Source organism: Tauraco erythrolophus, chromosome 18, assembly GCF_009769465.1.
Source record: "Tauraco erythrolophus isolate bTauEry1 chromosome 18, bTauEry1.pri, whole genome shotgun sequence".
NCBI classification, from domain to species: domain Eukaryota; kingdom Metazoa; phylum Chordata; class Aves; order Musophagiformes; family Musophagidae; genus Tauraco; species Tauraco erythrolophus.
In genome coordinates this window covers 8,101,298-8,121,437 of record NC_141482.1, presented here as the reverse complement: position 1 = coordinate 8,121,437, position 20,140 = coordinate 8,101,298, and the positions used below count along the sequence as shown (strand labels likewise).

Here is a 20,140-nt window from a genome sequence, read left to right as displayed (position 1 = left end):
ATTCAACAGCCACTGTTTTGCTTACTATATATTCCAGTATAAGAATCTATTTGGTACCACCAGTGGGTTTGGAATTCCATACAGAGTCTCTACCCTTGAGATTTTGTCTGTCATAAGGCAGACTAACCAAAACTTGTGATTTCAGGCAGCTTTCTCTATGGCATCTATGTTTTCCTTTCCAGTTTTTGTCTTTTTCTCTTTCTCCTCATCTCTCCCAGTAGTAGTAATGAAGGATTTGAGTAGTGCGTCTGTGTATTATGCAAAACGGGCAGGGTTTTAGTAGCAGGGGCTTGCAGGGGTGATCCGTGTGGGAGAAGGCCATCAGCTGCTCACAGCCGCTTCCAGGAATGACAGTAACAAAAAAGAGCAGCCCATCCTGCACCAAAACTTCAACTGACCATAAAGCAGGTGGAGCCTTGGCTCACATGTGTTCAAGAAAGGGTGGCAGCTGCTGGGTAGAGCCAGCGAGCTGAGGCACTGCCTTAGAGGAGAAACCCACCACCTTGGGTGGAGAAAGTGAGGACTTTGGTGAATTAAAACTGGAGCCCTTTCAGGCCACTATGAGTACAGTGATGAAGCTGTACCTTATGGAGACAGGGTACCTATGGAAACAGGACCTTTTGTGAGCTGAGATTCATGGATTTCAATGAAGCCCTTTCCGAGCTCACAGTTCTACATAGCTGTAGTCTGTAAAATGCTGGCGAGGTCGCTTTGGATTTCACACAGCTGAATTCCAGCCTTAGTCATTATACCTCATTCGTGAGATGATCGACTGGTCCCTGAGTGCTGTGTGTTTTACTTCTACAGACTTTTGTCCACCATAACAGAACCTACAGAAGATGGTACCTGTGAGCCACCATCTACTGAGGAGACATCTCCACCTTCGCTGGGAACAGAAGAGAGTGATCCTGACAAAGCCGAGCATGGTGGAATCAAGAAGGTCTGTTTCAAAGTTTCTGAGGAGGACCAGGAAGACTCTGGACATGACACAATGAGTTTCAGAGACTCCTACAGGTTAGTCTGAAGGTTTTGCCACTCCTGCCTTGCTAATACAATGTTTCGAAGTTCTAATCCAGGTATGGTTTCAAGAAGCAGGTTATTTTCCAGTCAATCAATTATTCTATATTCTCTCAGTAGAGCATTCACTACCTATAGTTATTTCATTACATTTATTACCACAGAGACATACGCAGCAAAAAAACCTTTTCTCATAACAATGTCAAAATACTAATGCTTCAAGAAAATTGAATAAAATGAAATAAATAGGTCTAATGTACTTTCCCTGTATCGTAAGCTGGAAACTACAGAAGCTCAGCAGAGTTTGTGGAGTGCTTGGTCTTATAACAGCTACTAGTGTAAGGGGATGTTTCCCCCCAGTCCTGCAAACAATTTTCCCAAAAGTCTTAAGACACCGAAAACCAGAAATGGACACTGAGTTTTTTATTTTTAATGGGCCTTTGAAACCACAAATGCAAATGTTTATTCAGCTGTCTCAAAATCTTGGTTTTGGGACATGATTGACTGCTGCTTCTTCAGGAATATTTGCTACCAGAGGAAATCTCACACACCCCAAATCTGTCTTTCTTGGGAAGAGACATTTGGAAACAGTTCCAGAAGAAATGGAACAACAAGTTGCAATCAAGTCTGACCATTGCAATTTTGCATCCTTAAACAGGCCGTTTTTACACTTATAGTAAGGCCACAGGACTTTGCCTGTACGAAGAAGCAGATGTGTCACTTAATTGGAGGGGGGCAGGCTGAGATTCACAGCCTTTCTGGTTAATTTATTAAGGTATGGTTAGTGTGAAGTGAACTTTAAACAAGGAGATTTAAACAGAGGAATTTTCCAGGTGTGCATGAGCCACCGTTGATGTGAAGCCAAGTGTAGTGACTCTTCTGCTTCCTGAGATAATTTTAGGATCTCCAGTGCCTTGTTCTCCAATGGTATAGATTCCTTAATTTTCCTCTTCCATCTCCAACATCCGTGCTGCTGCAGCTTACGTGTATGCTGGAGTTGGATGCTGCTAATATCCTGAGAACTGGTAACGCATGTTGAGTTTGGTGGAGATTCAGTCTCGTAGATTTTAATTATTTCTGAACTACTGGATGCTCATAAGGCGTGTTTTAATGATGTGACCCAGATGAGGTCTGTGGTGGGAAGTCCCTTTGCATTATTTATAGGATCCAGGTGATATATTAAGCATTGAGCGGTCGCTACTAACGGAAAAAGACATCCTCTTACAGTGCCGGCCCCGGAGGCCTTGCTTAATGGTTGTTCTGCCTGTAATTAGTTTTTCTTTTGTATGTGCCCAACAGAATTAGTTTTGGGGATTGCAGTGTTAACATAAACAGGATGATGATGATGATCTATCAGAGGCTGGGTTTAAGGACAGCTTTTTTCAGTCACCTTCTTTGTTTTTCATTCCAGTGAATGTAACAGTAACCGAGACTCAGTGTTGTCATACACCAGTGTGCGGAGTAATAGCTCTTACTTGGGCAGTGATGAGATGGGATCAGGTGAGTATATGCACAGGCTACACACATATTCCTCATACCAGACCCTCTAGCAGAGCTGATGAGTCTTTGCTGATTATAAGCACTTGCATGTGGCAGTTGCAAATGCGGTTTCTTCAAAACTTATCACAAGAAATAGAGATTTGTTCTTTTTCTGATGAACCACAGTAGATTTGTGACATGTAAGAAGTATTAGGCAGGGATAGGGATCTTTGGTTATTGGACATTTGCATTATATGAAAAATCGTGAGTATCTTGATCTATGAATTAGAGAGAAAGCAGCAATCATTTTTCACCAGCTCCAGTGTGAAGGTGTGCTGCTGTCATCTGTGGCCTCATCACAGATTATGTTTGTTAGACAGTTAAAAGCTTTTCATCTTTCCTTTATTAGGAGATGAGCTTCCCAATGATATGAGGATTCCTTTAGACAAGCAAGACAAACTTCATGGCTGTCTGGAACATCTTTTTAACCAGGTATGTAAAGCATTACTCTTGCACAGAATTGCTTTCTCTTTATCAATGTCAATGCAAGAAATATGAAGTATCAAATTGTTTATGAAATTCTATTTTGAGAGGAGGCAAACTATCAAGGTTTTGGGGTACAGTGTAAGCAAGTATATTATAGGACAGTTTGAGGAATCAATTTTGTCAACATTCAAGTTGCCTTGTGTGATTTAAGCAAGGTTGACCTGCCTATCTCAGGCATTAGACAGGGGAAAAAAGCTTTCATGAAAAAAAGGAAAAGGTGAACAAAATTCTAACAGCTTGTATAATCGAAATGGATCACATTGACAGGTCTCAGGACTGTCCTCACAAGTTTAGCCAACAGATGTCTTTGTAGATGTGCAGCACCAGAGAGTCGTTTTGTGTTATCTTGTGTCTCATCAGCATGTAGATGATCACTGTGCAAAATGCTACATTCAGTGTGAGAGGTTCTTGAAGCCAGTTCATGGTTAGAAAGTCTTAATACTGTTTGCCAACAAGAAATCATTCCAAAATACAAACAGTGTAATGACTTTGACATTTTCCTTGCAAGAGTTCTGTTCAGATTTTCTCTGCAAGTCTTACTAACACTGATGGAAAACATTCCAATTGTAGGTTGATGCAATCAATGCACTTCTAAAAGGACCAGTAATAACTAAGGCCTTTGAAGAAACAAAGCACTTTCCAATGGACCACAGTTTGCAAGGTAAAGAAGGAGGTTGATTGTATTTAATAATGTAATTTGCCAGGACTCAGGAGCTTAACAGGAACGAACCACATGTGCTGTATGACCACACAGCGTTTCTTAACTGTGCAGTCTGCCTAGTCACGCGTTAATGGCAGGTACCGCATCTGACCTTTGAAATTTTGAGTCCTTAAAAGGTCGTTTTCATATGAATTCCTTCTGAAACACACAGAACACTTTTATTGCCGCTGAATCCTCACAGCTCTTTCACAAGTTTCCAAATCCGTCCCTCGGTGTGGACACAGATATATATCTTAAAAGGTACAAGGTAGAGATAGGTCAGATAAAAGGTAAATGAGCACTCTGATAAGCTGATGAGGGGCGGGCCACTGTGGATCTGAGGCACCAAAAGGTTCTGCCTGAATTTGCTTAATGACTTACTCTGCTTTTCTTCAGATGGATAATTGCCAGAGTAAACTCATCCTCACATGACACTTATTTTGAAAACTGATTCCCATAGAGAGCAGACAAAGATACCATGTTTTCTTTTTCCTCAGGGAGCATGATGAGACTCTGGTCTTAATGGTTTTGGGGCCCAGGATGTGGTTTCTTCTCTTGCTGAAATACACAGGACTTTATTTTCTGAACATTTGCTTCATTTCCTTTCCCACTTGAAATCTGAAATGTTTCCTACTATTCCTACTATACTTCAGGTGCTGTAGTCATGTCCCCCCACTCCAACCTTGGACAAGCTCTATTTTTAAGTTACAGTGGCAAACCCTAGAAGAGAGATTTTTTTTCAGCCTTTTTTTCCCCCCTGACTCCAGAAATAACACCTGTGAAGTTCTGTTGCATGAACTCATCTCTACAAACACATTCACATTTATGTAGAATATGTTAGTCTTTCCATGCACTGTTGGAATGAAGTGAAGGAATAACAGACACCCTGCGTTCACTTCCTTTATTTTGTTTTGCTTAAACAGAGTCTCATGTATTAAAACTACATTAATTACACTGAGCGAGTCTTTTAGTTAACTGATGTTAACTGATGATCCCGCATTCATCGCCCTAAGGAACAGACAAGCCCTGCTTACTTTCAGCTGGAATCCTGGCCCAAAGTGTCTATTTGATAGCTACCATAGGCACCTTTCAGTGATGGATGTAAATTTGGATGCTCTCTCGTTTCTGTTCATGAGGAGTTATTTGACAGATTTTCTGTTTCTCCCCTGCGTATGCATTTTACCACCAACAATGGGGTGTTTGCCTTAGCTACATAGCTAGGTCGTAGAGAATAAATCTTCTACTTTGTAATTAGACAATTAGCTTCCATCAGGTGAAAGAAAGCAGAATATTTCATAACTTCTCATCAGTATTACGGCATGTGACAACTGCAGCCAAAAAGTTGATCCAATTCTGCACAGCCAGAGGCTCTAGATCCACCCGCTATAGCTGCCTGCACCTTATTAAAGGCAGAGAAACAGAAAGGAATTCTCTGCTTTGCGAGCAGTGCAGAGCTCCCTTCACTGTGCCTGTCACCATGTACAGAACTTTTAGTCCATAAGCCTGAAAACTGTGCTAGGAGGCTGCTGATGATAAGATTATAGGAACAGCTTTTTTTTCCTTCTGTATTAGATCTATTTAAGATCTTTTTCATTCACAATTGTTGCTATTGATACGGTATCTCTGCCTTCATCTGTATACGTTATAACTCGTAAGCTGCTCTCAGCTATGTAGCATTTTTTTAATGGCTCACAAACTCCATTTTTTCTAGAATTTAAACAGAAGGAAGAAACCACAGTTAGGTGCCGGAATAATATTCAAGCCAGCATTCAAGAAGATCCATGGAACCTTCCATTGCGCATCAAGAACCTTGTTGAAATCATACAAAAACACGTGGAAGGTCTGTAAATAAGGAGGAGTTTGTTATTGGCTCCAGGGAGAAAGGATCCTGATCTAATCAAGTCTAACAGTGCATTTTATTATTTCATCTCAATTTGTAATAGGCTGTACTGGGCTCTAGAGAAGAACAGGTGAAACAGAAAAAACAGGGGAAAAAAAAAAAAACCAACCCTGAAAAAAAGAGAAGAACAGGTTATTGTTTGCAGGGTCCCAGTGCTGTATGGTAAAATCTCAACCGTGCAGCAATTCCAAAGAACTTTCTCTCCCTTGTTTTATTTCATCAGCCCATTCAGACAGGATGATATCAGACTGATCTATTTCCCTGTGCTTTTTTTAACCCTTTTAGAAAATGGAAAGAGAGATGCTTGGTATATTCCAAAATGAAATGAATGCTACTCAGATATTACAACATCCTAAACCATTGCAGTCTGGTTGAACTGGAACAGAAGTTGAATCTGATGTTTACAGCAGAGTGCAAAGCACTGGACATAACTCCTTCGGGATTCATCTACATGCACAATTTGTTTCCAATAATTCATGGTAGTTAACAGAGTGTTTAGCTTGTAAAATTCCTTGATTTACCCCTTGTTCCTGTTTCAGTCATTAACATGTCTTTGCAAGTAAGGACTATTGAGTAAATAGCAATGGCCACGCAGGGGCCAGGCGTTGCAGGGGGTGAGGAGACTCTTGACCAAATGCAATCAAATCTACCCTGGTATCACGTTGACTAGAGCATCCTTTTCTTCACTGTTTCAGATGGGAAGAATCAGCTGCTTTTGGCCTTGTTAAAATGCACAGGTAAGGGCTTTCGATTTGTTGCAAAACAACATGTATATACAGAAGTGCCTAACAGAGTTTTATGTGCATACATCAGTATGATAGGTTTTTCCCTAGTGTTTAGGTTTTTCCCTGGCATTTTATGGTAACGTTTCTTGTGCTCTGCATCGAGGGCGACTTTTCAATGCATCTGACATCTGTTCTTCAGTCTACATTATTTCAATTCGCTATAGGCTATTTGTGTTACCTGGCTGGTCACTGATGTTTCACAAACACTGTTTTCCTTTTTACTGTCTTCATTTTTTAGCTTTGGACAATCCTCCTTCCCAGACAGCCTTTACTGTGGTGAGAACATGCAGCAAAAATGAGACCTATGGTACAACTTTCTGTGAGACCATGAAGTCCGTCATCTTTACAAACAGAGCAGGGGTGTTAGGAGTTAGGACTGTGTATACTGAAATGATAGCCAGGAGCAGACTAGGAACCTAAATGTGCAGGCAGCTCCTAAATACGCTGTCAACACCATTGATCTGTTACCAGGCACAAAACATTGTGCTCACAGACCAAGGGACAGGCCTTTCCCAGAACGTGTAGTCTTTGTGTAATTGAACACCTAGTTGGTGTGCTTTTGTTGGAAAATGAGGTAATAAATAACTGGAATAGGCTGTTGCTATCTCCCTGTGCCAGGTTTGATTCTCAAGCCTTTATAGAAGGAAGATGAGAGATTTGCATGGCTCTAAGTCACCTCCCTGCTCCTGCCAGGGCTGGTCCATGAGTCATAGAATCATAGAATGGCACAGGCTGGAAGGGACCTCAGAGATCATCTAATCCAACCTCCCTGTCATGGGCAGGGACGCCTCTCAACTAGATCAGGCTACCAAACCAGTCCGTCCAAACCAGCCCGTGGCATCAGTCTGGTGTCCGTAAGGGCTGTTTTTACTGACAGCAGATGCGATGACTCCCTACGCCTCTACCTGTGCCCCGTCTCCTTTAGCGTTTCTGTGAACACCCTCTGGAAAGATGGAGGAGCAGATGGCACTGAACTGGCTATGGCAGTTTATTGTACCTGGGATTCCCTTGCCTTGAGGGCAGTCCTAAGCTCTCTTTGCCTTACTTCCAGCAATGCAGAGGGGTACTGTTGGAAGGATTGCTTGCCCTTAAGCTGAGAACATGTCCCAGGGCCTGGAGTGTATTAGTCGGTCTGTTGTGTTCAGTGCTCTATAAAAATAATTCAGATCTTCAGAGCCTCTGGGTGATGTCTTCAGCTTCCTTCTCTGGGGAATGCTGCCTTGACAATGAGGCACTGCTGCACTGCAGTGCCTGCTGGAGGAGCCCAGGGTGCCTGGGAAGCAGCTCTTCACTTATTCATGTGCCTCTTTGGCCTGCAATCCCCTTAAGTGTGACGAGGTTGATTGGACTAGCATGTGGCTGTCTGGCAGGCGGACTGGAAGCAAAGTTAACACAGGGGAAATTCTCCCAGGAAACATAAACCAGTTGGTACTGTATGGGCAGGCCCAGTTAATGCATTAAGCATATGGGAAGCCCACAAAATACAGATGGAGGGGGGAAGATGAATCTCTAATAGGCCAGGAGAGAAGTAACGGCAGAGACTTTCTTTCAAGAATTCTTTTGCTTCTGTAAACATAAAGGGAATCAATCCAGATAACACTAAGGAGTTGCACCTCTTCCCAGTCAGAAGGGCAGATGGCAGAGGCAGTAATAGACAGCCAAACGGACTAGAACGTTTTCAGCCGTGCACGTTCTGCTGCGACGCTGTCTTTGTCTGTACGCCCAGGTCACACAGCACAAAGCGGTTGTCTGCTCGGTCTGTGCAAAGCTGTAGCAGGAGCCAAACGTCATGCACACACGCACCAACTACTTCTTTGGCAGTGAGACTAAAGACAAGTGTACTCATGACTTCTTTGTGCTTCTCTCTCCTTCTCTGGCAGATACTGAGCTACAGCTAAGACGTGATTCCATCTTCTGTCAGTCTCTTGTGGCTGCTATTTGCACCTTTTCAGAGCAGTTACTGGCTGCTCTCAACTATCGATACAACAACAACGGGGAATATGAAGAGAGCAGCAGAGATGCCAGCAGAAAATGGCTGGAACAGATAGCAGCCACTGGGGTTTTACTGAACTACCAGTCTCTTCTCTCCCCCACTGCGGTAAGATGAGAGTTGTGGCACCCTTGGGTCCACTCACACTTGCCCGTATGCTTCTCTGCCCTCACAGCACAGCCAGAGCCCTTCGTTCTAGCAGCACCTTTAGATTCTCGCTACAGCAACCTCTGGAGATTCCTGCTGCTGTCAACCATGTACCAATATTCCATATCTTATCGTTTTCATCTCCTCATGAGTACTGGACCCACTGTCACACGAGAACACTGCAGGAATCTGTCTGCCTTTGTGTTTGCAGTAACGCTGCTGCGTTTAGGAAGGTTTTACTGCTCAGCTGTGGGTGACACAGGTGTGCCCTGACATCTCCTGGTGAAAACATGTATTTCAACAAATAGGTGAAAAAGTTCTGAGGATTTCGCATGCAGACAGCATGAAAATTGGCTTTTGTTCATATGCTGGCCACTTTTGTAGACTAGATAGGCTGCAGTCTCTCTCTCACTTCTGTGGTGCTGGTATTGGAGGCACCATGTCTGAGGAGCAGAGGAGCTGGGCTTGCATAGTTCATCTGTACCTGATGAACAGATTAGCCACAGCCATGGTAGCTAAGCTACCGTAACTGTAAAAATGTTACGAAAAAAGGAGCATAAAAATAGACAAGTAGCTCTGGTACTACAGAGAATTGACTTTTTTTTTTTAACTTTGTAAACATTTGTAAATGTTGTAGATCGAGCGTGGGATTTTTTAAATACCATCTAGACTATATGTGTATGTAACTACTATTGCTTCGCATTGCGTGGAATGCATGGATGTGTATTTCACAGTAACTGATAGGCTGTTCTTCACATTTGTAGGCATAGAGTAAAGTTTGGAGAAAGCTTGAAACTTTCAACTAAAGTTTGAAAGTAATTTGAAATCCCTTCAAATTACTGAGTCCTTAAACCTCTCTGCTGTCTTTGAGTTACTTCAAATGACACCTAAGCAAAGGGTAGCTGACCTCGTATCGCAAAGTTAGAGCCGTTAGTAATTGCCTGGCTGGGATGGAGTTAATGGAAAGCTCCACTTTCTGCTCTGTGTTTCCTGACCCAAAGCACGCCCGTAACACCTGTGCCTTCCTGCCATTGATCTCTTACTGGCAGATTATAACCTATTTATATCTGTTTCTTTGCTCTACAGAAGGAGGAGCGTACCATGCTGGAAGACATCCAGGTCACTCTGACTGAACTGGACAAAGTTGCCTTTTATTTCAAACAGCTGGATGAAAGTCTTGTAGCAAGTGAGTATTCTCTGTTTCTTTGGAGCTCGTTTTTTCATGTTTGTTTTATGGGTTAATATCCTCGATGATTATAAATCTAGAAGGCCATGTCAGACCTGGTACTGAGCAGCTTCTCTGAAGCACTGGTGCATTCCCTCAGCTTCCACTGCAAGCACACAGCATAAAAAGCAGGACTGATACTGTGGGATGCTGGTGACGTGTTCTCTGATTCGTAACTATGGTCTGATTTCACACACAGGGAGATGTGACAGATGACGAGCAGTTCCTGACAGATGTTTGTAATTCACCACGTTACCTAAGGCAGAAGGACTGTCCCTCCCCAGCTCTTCTGAGTCCTGTGTCCCACCCTGCTCTCACACACCTCTCTCCATGTTTACTGACTATGAGATGCCATGAATTAAGATGGGATTTTCATTATTAACCATGTTTATTGTATTAGCAGCAAACATGCTAGGTTATGCTAGCTGTGTATCTTCTAAAGTATAACATTTCAGAGCCTCCAATCTCTCGGTAGAGGCTCTCCCATTCATCTAATGGTGGAGATGTGAAATGTCATTAGACAATCTAACAAAGTCACATAGCAGTGGTTTTGCGTTTCTCCTGCTGTGGTAAAGCAGCAAGTGTTTTATCTTTATTTCTCCAGATACTCATGTCTTCTACCACATTGAAGGAAGTCGTCAGGCCTTGAAGGTTATCTTTTATCTCGACAGCTACTACTTCTCCAAACTGCCTTCTCGGTTTCAGAATGGGGGAAGCTTGAAACTGCACACGGTGCTCTTTACAAAAGGTGTCTATAAAAAGCTTTCTTGTGAAAAATAAGCTAACCGATGGTGTTGAAAGATTCAAAATAAAGAGTGACCATAATGCAGATGAGAACATAATGCAGATGAGAACTACAGACATATTTAAGCAGCAGATGTTTCTATTCTAGGAAGACTTGGGGAGTGCTAGATTTTAGAATAAGACACAGTAAATAAGAACAAGATATGCCTGTTTGGGAGTTTTTTATGCCTTCCTGTAAAGGCCATAGAGACATTATATTGGGTTACATGGACAATCTGATCTAGTATGATATCAGGAGATGTTCCCAGGCTACAGAGAAGTGTTTTTAAAAGCACACACCATGACAGAATTATCTGGGCTGGAAATTGACTTGATAAGCAATTATTAACACCAAAATACAATACAGGAGATTTCCTCCTTCAGGGGGATATTAGTGGGAAGTAATTGCTGTTCGATAGAACTGCTTTCTGTGAAGCTCACCTTTATGATACTACCACTATATTCCTATGCTGGGAAATGCCTTAAATTTATGCAGTAACAGAATCAATCTCAACATGATCCAACAGTCACTTGCTGAGCAGTGAGATGATATAGAGATAAATAAATAAATGAATAAAAAGAAAACTAATAATGCAGGTTTGGTAAAATGTTTTCTTCTTCAGCTCTGGAGAGTGTGGATGGGCAATCACAACCAACTGGTTCATCTCTAGAAGAACTTCCACAGCAAATTAATGGTATTTCACTTGAAAAAGTGCAGCAATACTACCGTAAACTCAGGTATGTCATGCTCCTCCTTTGCCTTAAAAGACATTGAAGAGAGTGCTCCTTGCTAAGAACTTTAACATTTAATGAAAAGGAGATTCCATTCCTGATGATTTCTTGTACAAATACGACTTCTGGATATCCTCATCGTGTGGGAAACTTGTGAATTTTCTCCTCATAGTTGTGCTTGTTCTGCAGTAGTGCACTGTACAGGATGAAATTCCCATCTAATTTGACTTCACAATTTTGTGCAGAACTAAAATTACGTTAAAAAGGGGATTTGGAATATTTTAATACAGACTCTGTAAGTTAGTAACGTCAAAATGGTTCAATAAGAAAGCAGATCTTGAAGTACAAGATTTTTGCATAGCCTTCTCAGATGTTTGATACAGGAGAGTATACGTCTGTGTGCTTGAAATGAAACACACCAGTTAATGTAGTCCTTGCTGGCCTTTTTGCAGGACATTTTACCTAGAGCGATCAAACTTGCCCACTGACTCCAATACCACTGCAGTGAAGATTGACCAGGTATTGTTATTGTGTTCATTTCTGCGTGCGTTGGTCTCCAAGATCCCAGTCAGGGGATACCCATACGGCACACCTGTACAAACCCAAACATCATTTAAAAAATAATCCCTGCTCTAAAGAAGTGATCTGAACTTCTCTGGAGCTCAACTACAGTTCTTTTGTTTAGAAAAAAATATGCAGAACTGGAGTAGACACAAACCCCTTCACTTAGGCTCTAATAAGACTCCATATCACCCTGACTGCCCCTGCTAAATATGGTATCTGATGTTAGACAGAATGAATTCACGTTCCTTTCCCACAGACTCATGAACATAAACAAATGTTCAATTTGCAAGTTTTGCTTTGTTCACAGTTACAGAATAAAACAACAGAAAAATAGTACTTCCCAGCATCTGTGTAAAGGCACTAAGTGGGGCAGGTAACATATGTGAATATATGCATATGAGGCATTAAATACTACTGCAGGGAAGACAAAATCAGAGAATATTTTTGCAATTGTAATATACATTGTAAATGATCTGTGTGATTTGTGATAATTGTAAAACATTGCCCCAAGCCTAATAGTTTGTATTTTTCCACTCCAAAGATGATATATATATTCTAAATAGCTGTTGCTGTGTGTCAGTTACTCCTGTGTAGATTATTGTGCTTAGACATAGGATAAAGAATTGTGTCTTTGTAACTGAAGGTGTAAGTCTGTCACTGATGAATTTTTTTGTTTTATTACTTTGTTTAGCTCATTCGCCCCATTAATGCAATGGACGAGCTTTGCAGGCTGATGAAATCTTTCATTAATACAAAACCAACCCAGTCAGGATATTCCAGCGGTAATACATCAGGAGCTGGCCTGCTGCCTGTATCCTCTGAGCTCTGCTACCGGCTGGGAGCTTGTCAGATTACCATGTGTGGCACTGGGATGCAGAGGTGAGAGTTAAGAAACCCATGTGATACTGGTGTGATAAGAACTCTTGTCCTTTCCAGAGACTGAAGCAATATATTTGATTCTATTCAAAGCAATAAAGAGGTAGATTGTAAGGGAATATAATAAGGACCTAAATCTACTGCAATCTTTATTTTAGGGCAGGTTGTGACTTTTAATATTGACGCACAAACTTTTTTATATTTCAGTGCAACAACCAATGCAACTGAGTGATCTCATTGTTATAACTTTCAGTCAACTTTGTCTTCAATCACACACTGAAAATGTAGGAGGTTGCTCAAAAATAACTTTAGAATCTTGGTCTGTGCAAGCATTGATTCTAAACACACCACTGTTCTTCCAGTGTCTCAAAACCATTGAGTAAAGAAAAGAGTAACTTTTAAGAGTAACTTTACATGAATCAATGCAGAAGAGCAGTGAAACATAGCCTTGTAGTAATGATGCTAGAGACTCAAACAATTGCAGTATCTTGGTGTAACGAGACTGGAAATGCAGGATTGAGGTCGCTTTGTAGTTTTGCAAGTAAAAATCCTAAAAAAAGCAAATATAAGTACGCTAGCTAACAGAAGTCATACTTAACAGGTAAGTGTCCTGCACATACGTATTTATACATTTTAAAATGTGATCTGTGATGTAATATCTCTTGTTCCCATGTTCAGAAGTACATTGAGCGTGTCCCTGGAGCAAGCAGCCATTCTGGCTCGGAGTCATGGACTTTTGCCCAAGTGTATCATGCAAGCTACAGACATCATGCGAAAGCAAGTAAGTATTGGGATGTATGTCTGCTGCAGGCACCGTTTTCATCCCAGTAATATCACGGTACTAATACCAAGTTACTTCGATGTGGCGCTGTATTTTGTGCAGTACAAACCCGCATTGCCAAACTTCTATTAATGTCTGAACAGCTACACTTACATTTGACAGGAACAAATTAACTTTTGCATGTACAGCCATTACAGCAATTAAAATATATGCCTCAGTGTACATTATTTAAAGTGTGTGTCTCGATGGTTAGAAAGTATCCAGTACATTTAAGACAATTTGTGTATGTAAAAAAAACAGGTCTCAGTCATAGTGTTAAATAGTAGAAATTCCCTAGTGCTAGACAGCAGTGCTTGTAAAGTGCTTTGGGACTAATTCCATCTTTTAAGTAAACACAGATGACTAATGTATCCACCTAACGGGTTCCAAATCTTCTAATAGTTAATGGATTCTTAAATAGAAACCATTCTCCCATTATAATATTTTCCCCTAAGGAACAGATGCTTTATCGATACTGTCAGTACCATAAATTTTCTGTTTCCTTAGGGACCAAGGGTTGAAATCTCTGCCAAGAATCTGAAAGTGATGGACCAAATGCCACAGTGTGCACCTCGGTAGGTTGTTGTGCATTATGCGTTTTATCTGAGTGCTGGTTTTATGTTTCTGTAACAATTGTGGAGTTCCTGTCATAACAAAGATCTCCTTAGTAGCAATAGTGGAAAAAAGAAAAAATTCCTGTTCTTCCTTCTCACTGTACTAAACTAAGTGCACTGTAGATCAATCAGCTTTGCTGCTTACAATGAGGTTTCTGCGTTTTCTCAACAAAACATAACTGATCAGAGAAGGGTCTTTGCTTGGACTGTTGCTGTGAGTTGGCAAAGCTAGTGATTGACAGCCATCTTGTGGAATGCTTAGAAAGAAAAATTCCTGAATGGCAGATCTAACAGCAGATATGCAAGGATAATTCATAGGCTAATACTTGTGTGTGCTCAGGAGAGCTTGACTGTTTAGTTGTGGCAGAACGGGGACGTCAGGTCCGAGTAACCATGCAGTGATGCAGCTCTAGGGGAGATCAGTTACCCAGGGTTAGATGTGTTTTTGACGAGAAGACAACTTTGGAAAGTGCTGTACAGCTGTGAATCTGACTGCACCTGATGGGAGCTAGACACCCTCATCATCCCTCTCTACATGTTCATCATCTATGTCTCCCTACGTACTCTCTAAAGAATACCATTACCTTTAAAAGAAAGTATCTCTTTCTGGCCAATTTCCGCCAATTTCCTATATCAGAGAGAAGAGAATATTCTTTATAATGAACTGTAACACGGCATTTCCCCACAATGCTAGTAACAAGTTGTCATGATTTAGATGACGATACATACAGAATCAGTCTGTACAAATATCATAGAAGCTTCTGATTCTACTCTTGGTCATGGTGTTGTTTACACGAAGGCAAAACAGTTCTGGCATGCAGGAATGAGCACCTGAAAAGATCCAGTAAGGTCTGTGCCACCCCTTCAGACAGAGTATTTGCTAGCGCTAGATTCCTCCGAAGAACACATTAGTGTCAAGAAGACTCCTTAAAACACCGGTGTCTTATTCACTCATTAACTAAGACTTCTGAGTCAGTCTAAACAAGCACAAGCCCCTCACCCCCACCCCTTCCCCGTCTGCTTCTCAAAATGTTTGTAGGAAATTATTTTAAACTTTACAGACTGTGATGATGCTAACTGTAACAGTCTGGCCTTAGGTTATTTTCTCCGAGACCTTAAAAAGAACAATATTTCGCCTTTAGAAACTTATCCTTCCATTGGATTGTAATTGCTGTTTCAAAAAGGAATAAAATAGTAGTGTGTGTTGGCTCTTGTACCGTGTCCCCAGCGTCATCATCAGTGTTTTAGCAGCACGGTTATTTCGCCTTATTAATGGCTCTACATTACTTTGGTTCCATCTTTATGACCGTACCAGCATGCTGTGTTCAAAAAGAAACAGCTTTACAAACAAGTCCCAACATGAGGCATTTCTCTTCTTTCGTATACACTCTAAATCACAATGACAAATTCCAGGACTATTTACTTGGATTATTTCAGGCTAATAAAGCCTGAAATATTTATATTTTTTTTAATCTACATTTCAACACAAAATGGCCTGAATATTATTTATAATAATAAATACATGTGTTCCTACTGGGATCCATCATCACCATGTGAAATAGAACTGAGCAAAGTTAAAAGGACATCTGGTGAATTAATATTAATTCTCAAGATTATATTTCCTGGCCTTAAGGTTTATCAAACTCTCTAGTAGCAGTCTGGAAAGAGAAGTTGTAAACGACTTGAGTGGATTCAATGTAAAGTAGAAAAAGCCGAGAAAAACCCGCCACAAACAGTCATGTGCAAATGACAGTCAAGGTGCACATGACTTGTCGGCTTGCCCCTGACCTCCATTTGCTAATCTTGTGATTCAGAACATTTATCTGACAGCGTGATCACTAATTTTGAAGTTTGTTCAACCATGTCATCAAGCAAATATGTTCTTTTTTCTCTTCGGTATCCCAATCTCTATGAGGAGTGAACTCTTTTGTTCAGGAAAAATGCTGAACTGGGTTTAAAACAAAAGTAGACAGAAGAGACTGTTGAAGACTCAAACTGGGCCAAAGATAGAAGGGAGTGACGCAAAGTCTCAAATAGTGTTTAAACAATAGTTGTAAATACTTTAGTTAATAAATCATTAGTGGTGCTTCTAAATTTGCAATTATTACAATTAAAAATAGCAGTATACTTGATCTTGGGTTACCTCTAAAGCTTGCAGATGATAAAGGAGAAGCTGACTCTCATATACTATGCCAGTAACTGAACGTTATCATCCTTGTGCTATTTAATACCACACTCTTCATCTGCCTTAAAGACTCTACAGGTTGTGCCAGCCACCGACAGACGGGGATTTATAAACACCTGCGTTGCAGCATCATTAAAGCGTTCCACTACGAGCAGCCCTGTCTGAAGACCTGCCCCACGCTGCCTGACACTGATGGTGCTAAGTCAAGAGAGGAAGAGGCACTGCTCTGGTCTGGGAGGAGCTGAACCTGCTGAACCCAGGCCCCAAGAATCTGCCTTTGATCTCCTGCAGCACGTGCAGGGATTCTTGTATTTCTTTGACTTTCTGAAGAGATTCTTGAAACAGACACCACAGAGCGAAGATGTACGTTACTGCCATTTGGTAGATGCCTGGAAAAGGGACAGTTCTATTTCACGAAAGCGTGGTTTGACCTGATGACTCGTTTGTGCTGCCACCTAAAGTTGTGGACTTGAAGATACGGATTGGTTAAGAAAATCCAGAATGACGCATCTCTCTCTCACCATACTGCCTCTGGCATCCCTTTAATTGCCAGCGTAATTTTGGTCAGCGTCCTTGAGCAGTAGCTTCATAAAAACCACCTTTTCATGAACTGACCTGCACTTTCGAACAACACATAGCACAATGTTTATTCAAATACAAATGTAAAGAATTTCTTCTGGAGTAATTTTCCACTTCGGCCTAGTGAGAACCAATCTCTTTATGCTGCAGAATATACATTCCATAATACTTCTTAACATTATTTCTTTTTACTTACTGTAGCTTTCAGGTTTTTGATTAACTCTTTCTACTAATGTCCTATTATGTACTCCGGGAATACAGTAGTATTTAAGAGGAGAGATTGGGAGTGAAGGATTTTAAAGGAAACTTTACAAAGGAGAAATACAGTCTTGTAATCTGATTATTTGAGCAGATGTAGTTTTTAAAACAGGTCAGAAGAACTATACTTATTTATGTGGAGTGGAATATGTGTTTTCGATCATGTTATTATATATACAAGATTTAAATAAAAATTATATTGTTTAAAATGGGACCAATATGCTGGCAGTTACACAGCTACTCCCAGTTTACTGAAAAAAATCTACATTATTTAAAATCTTTCGATATTTAAGTAGCCTTTAATACAATTATTAAGAAGTATTAGGGATGCTTTTAAGTTAAAAGAAAAAAGGAATCATGTATATAATGTACTTTATTTTTTCTTGTTTGAAAAATTGTTCTCCATTCTGTCAGTATTATCCTAAGCACAGTAATTTTTTCCAAATTACTGGCTGAAACTAATTGAAACATGTCAGCAGTCTCAGGACAGAAATAATGTTCTTTTGGAGTGAGTGCCTTAAACCCATCCCTAAGGAATTTCGTTGGTAGCAGGTCTTGGTAGGAGGGTGTACAGGAAACTTACCGTTCCTCTGTTTCTCCACAGCCTCGTTTGAAACGGTTCATAGTCAGGAGATCCAGAAGCGCTGTGCAGTGATGTATATTCTAGAAAATAAAGGTTTGGGGGTTTTATTTGTCATGTTGTTTGTTTTTTAGCTGGCTTATTTTTATTTTATTAACATCCAAACCAACTCAAAAACTAAAGTTAGAATTTTTTCCATTTGGATATGAAAGTCTCTTAATTTTTTTTAATCTACACTTCAACACAAAATGGCTTATGACAAGTTTGGGGATGCAGATTGTTCTGAACCTTGTTTCTTAATTTTTTATTTTTTTTTTTTTTTTCTTCACTCACAGACTGAGATAGTTTTGGGGAAGAAACTTGTTTTGTTTCATTTCGTGCTTGTAACTGTTTCCTCTGACCTACAGCAACCTGTTGCAGGGCAGGAGGAGGACAACCCGTCAGTTGCCAGCTGTCGGATACAGGGGTTTGTTACTGAGTATCCATTTCGTACTACAGCCAGATGAGAGCAGATCATGATTTCAATGCACTTTTTGTTAATTTTGGAAGAATTATTTTTGCCATTTGCTGTTGGAAGAAGAAATGGATGTTTCTTTACTGAATCCTCAACTTAAAATGTACTTAGTATTATAAGAACTGTAGGAATACCCCAAAATAAAAAGAACACACAGGCCAAGATCTTTGCTTTGTCTACGTCAGCTCTGTTCAGTGGAACTGCAGCAATTTACACGTGTAGCCTGGTGAGGGTCCTGGCCCACACTGCGCAGTCCCTGTAAACGTTAAAAATGCGTAGGGGAGTATCTGAGGGCATTTACACTGTGCACTGTTCTGCACTGAAATGTATATGTTATTATCATTGAAAACGTGACAGAAGTTTTTATTATTAAAAGTTGGTTTATATTATAAGGAAAGGAGGTATGATGTTATTTTTCTGTTGTACCCTTCAGTTCCTTAGCTCTAAGCTCTGTTGAACAGTGTAAGTTCTGATATTTGCATGGAGTGATGAGGAGTCAGAAGTTTAAACCGTAAGGGAAAGGTGGATTTTGCTGTCAGCTCAAGCTGGTGGTGTAGAGCTGGATTCTTTCTGTGTGTGCAGTGCCGGCTACAGATGTGGTTTTCCTGTTAAAGCAGTGAAGAAAAACTGTTTCAATGCTGTAAAATTGCAAGGTTTGAACTGGTTCGAGTGGAAAATAAGAGGGCAGTGCACAAGCCAACCTGCAGAAGAGTCGATTAGGTCTGCGGAATTTCCGTGGCTAAAAGCAAAGTGAGAATCAGGCCTGCCACATCCCAGCAAGGGCAGATTTCATAGATCTGGAATGTGTGATACGCTGGAAGTGTGGAAAATGTGGAAAACACAGTTGAGATGGAGAAAATGGAAACTAGCAGCATGGTTATGAGGTGTGTAAGCAGCAGGCTAACGGCAGGAAGGCAACACTGAAAAGTAAGAGGGTTGAGTGGTAGCTCAAACAAAAGTGGAATTTCTTATGCATTAGTCTTGTAACTGAATTTCCTTAAGCACTGAAGCACAGGTACGGCGAGGCCGGGGCTGGTGTTGGGCTGGGAGGCACTAATCCAGAAAGAATCAGGGTACACATGAAAAAAAACCTGGAGGCTTTGAAAAACGAAGGGGATGAAAATTTACAGTACAAATATGTACAGTACAAGTGCTCATGCACTTGAAGATTACATAAAGCATTTTTCTCTATTTCTTCTTAATTGATAATAAAAGGACCTTGGTTATAGAGCACGTCACAAGACGACTCCGATGCAATTTGATAGAATCATGAAAGCTGAGCCTGCACTAGGAGACAAATTCCCAGTTGAGATGGAGAATTACTCAAGCTGCTGCGCAGAGGCCAAATAATGAAGTGAAACCGCAGCTGCTCGATGTTGCGGAAAGATACTCAAGTGGCATCAATACAGTGGGTGCAGTTCTGCCAGGTAAGACCAGGAGAGCTTGATTCATGTAGCCTGAGACACGAGTGTCACGGATGTCTTTGTAAGAAGACAGCAATGAGAGACACACAGACAGTTCAAGCTAAACATAAATACAGTCCCAAGGAGAAAAAGGAGTACAGGCAATCGGAGATAAACATTGGCTGGAAATTATTCCAGACCCTAGAGCCCCTTTGTTCCCAATCAGGCTCTAACAAGAACGAAGTCACTTTTATGAAGGGACTTGGAAAAGGCACATCAGTGGTGCCTGGAGCCGCAGGGCCAGGGCTGCCCTGCCCAGCCCAGCCCCGTTTGGCTGTGACAGGAGACAGTGTGAACAGTTCCTGCTCTGTCTGCTCTTGTCCATGGCATTTGCAAAGGTGTAAACAGCTTTTCAAATCCAGGCCGTGGCTGTCTGTCAGCAT

The 20,140-nt window shown here is 41.0% G+C and overlaps 1 protein-coding gene across 2 annotated transcripts in view; it reads left to right on the top strand.

The window, feature by feature from the left end:
* PREX1 (phosphatidylinositol-3,4,5-trisphosphate dependent Rac exchange factor 1) overlaps positions 1–16,475 on the top strand; it is a 156,968-nt gene extending 140,493 nt beyond the window's left edge. For both annotated transcript variants that reach the window (XM_086623099.1, XM_086623098.1), the window contains exons 26-40: positions 808–1,014; positions 2,429–2,517; positions 2,906–2,988; positions 3,613–3,703; positions 5,454–5,582; positions 6,338–6,379; positions 8,308–8,525; positions 9,651–9,750; positions 10,394–10,537; positions 11,196–11,310; positions 11,757–11,823; positions 12,560–12,747; positions 13,423–13,525; positions 14,072–14,139; positions 16,433–16,475. In XM_086623099.1, the coding sequence (XP_086479225.1) occupies positions 808–1,014; positions 2,429–2,517; positions 2,906–2,988; positions 3,613–3,703; positions 5,454–5,582; positions 6,338–6,379; positions 8,308–8,525; positions 9,651–9,750; positions 10,394–10,537; positions 11,196–11,310; positions 11,757–11,823; positions 12,560–12,747; positions 13,423–13,525; positions 14,072–14,139; positions 16,433–16,475 (1,687 nt within the window). The remainder of the gene's footprint in view (positions 1–807; positions 1,015–2,428; positions 2,518–2,905; positions 2,989–3,612; positions 3,704–5,453; positions 5,583–6,337; positions 6,380–8,307; positions 8,526–9,650; positions 9,751–10,393; positions 10,538–11,195; positions 11,311–11,756; positions 11,824–12,559; positions 12,748–13,422; positions 13,526–14,071; positions 14,140–16,432) is intronic.
* The last annotated feature ends 3,665 nt before the right edge of the window (positions 16,476–20,140 follow it).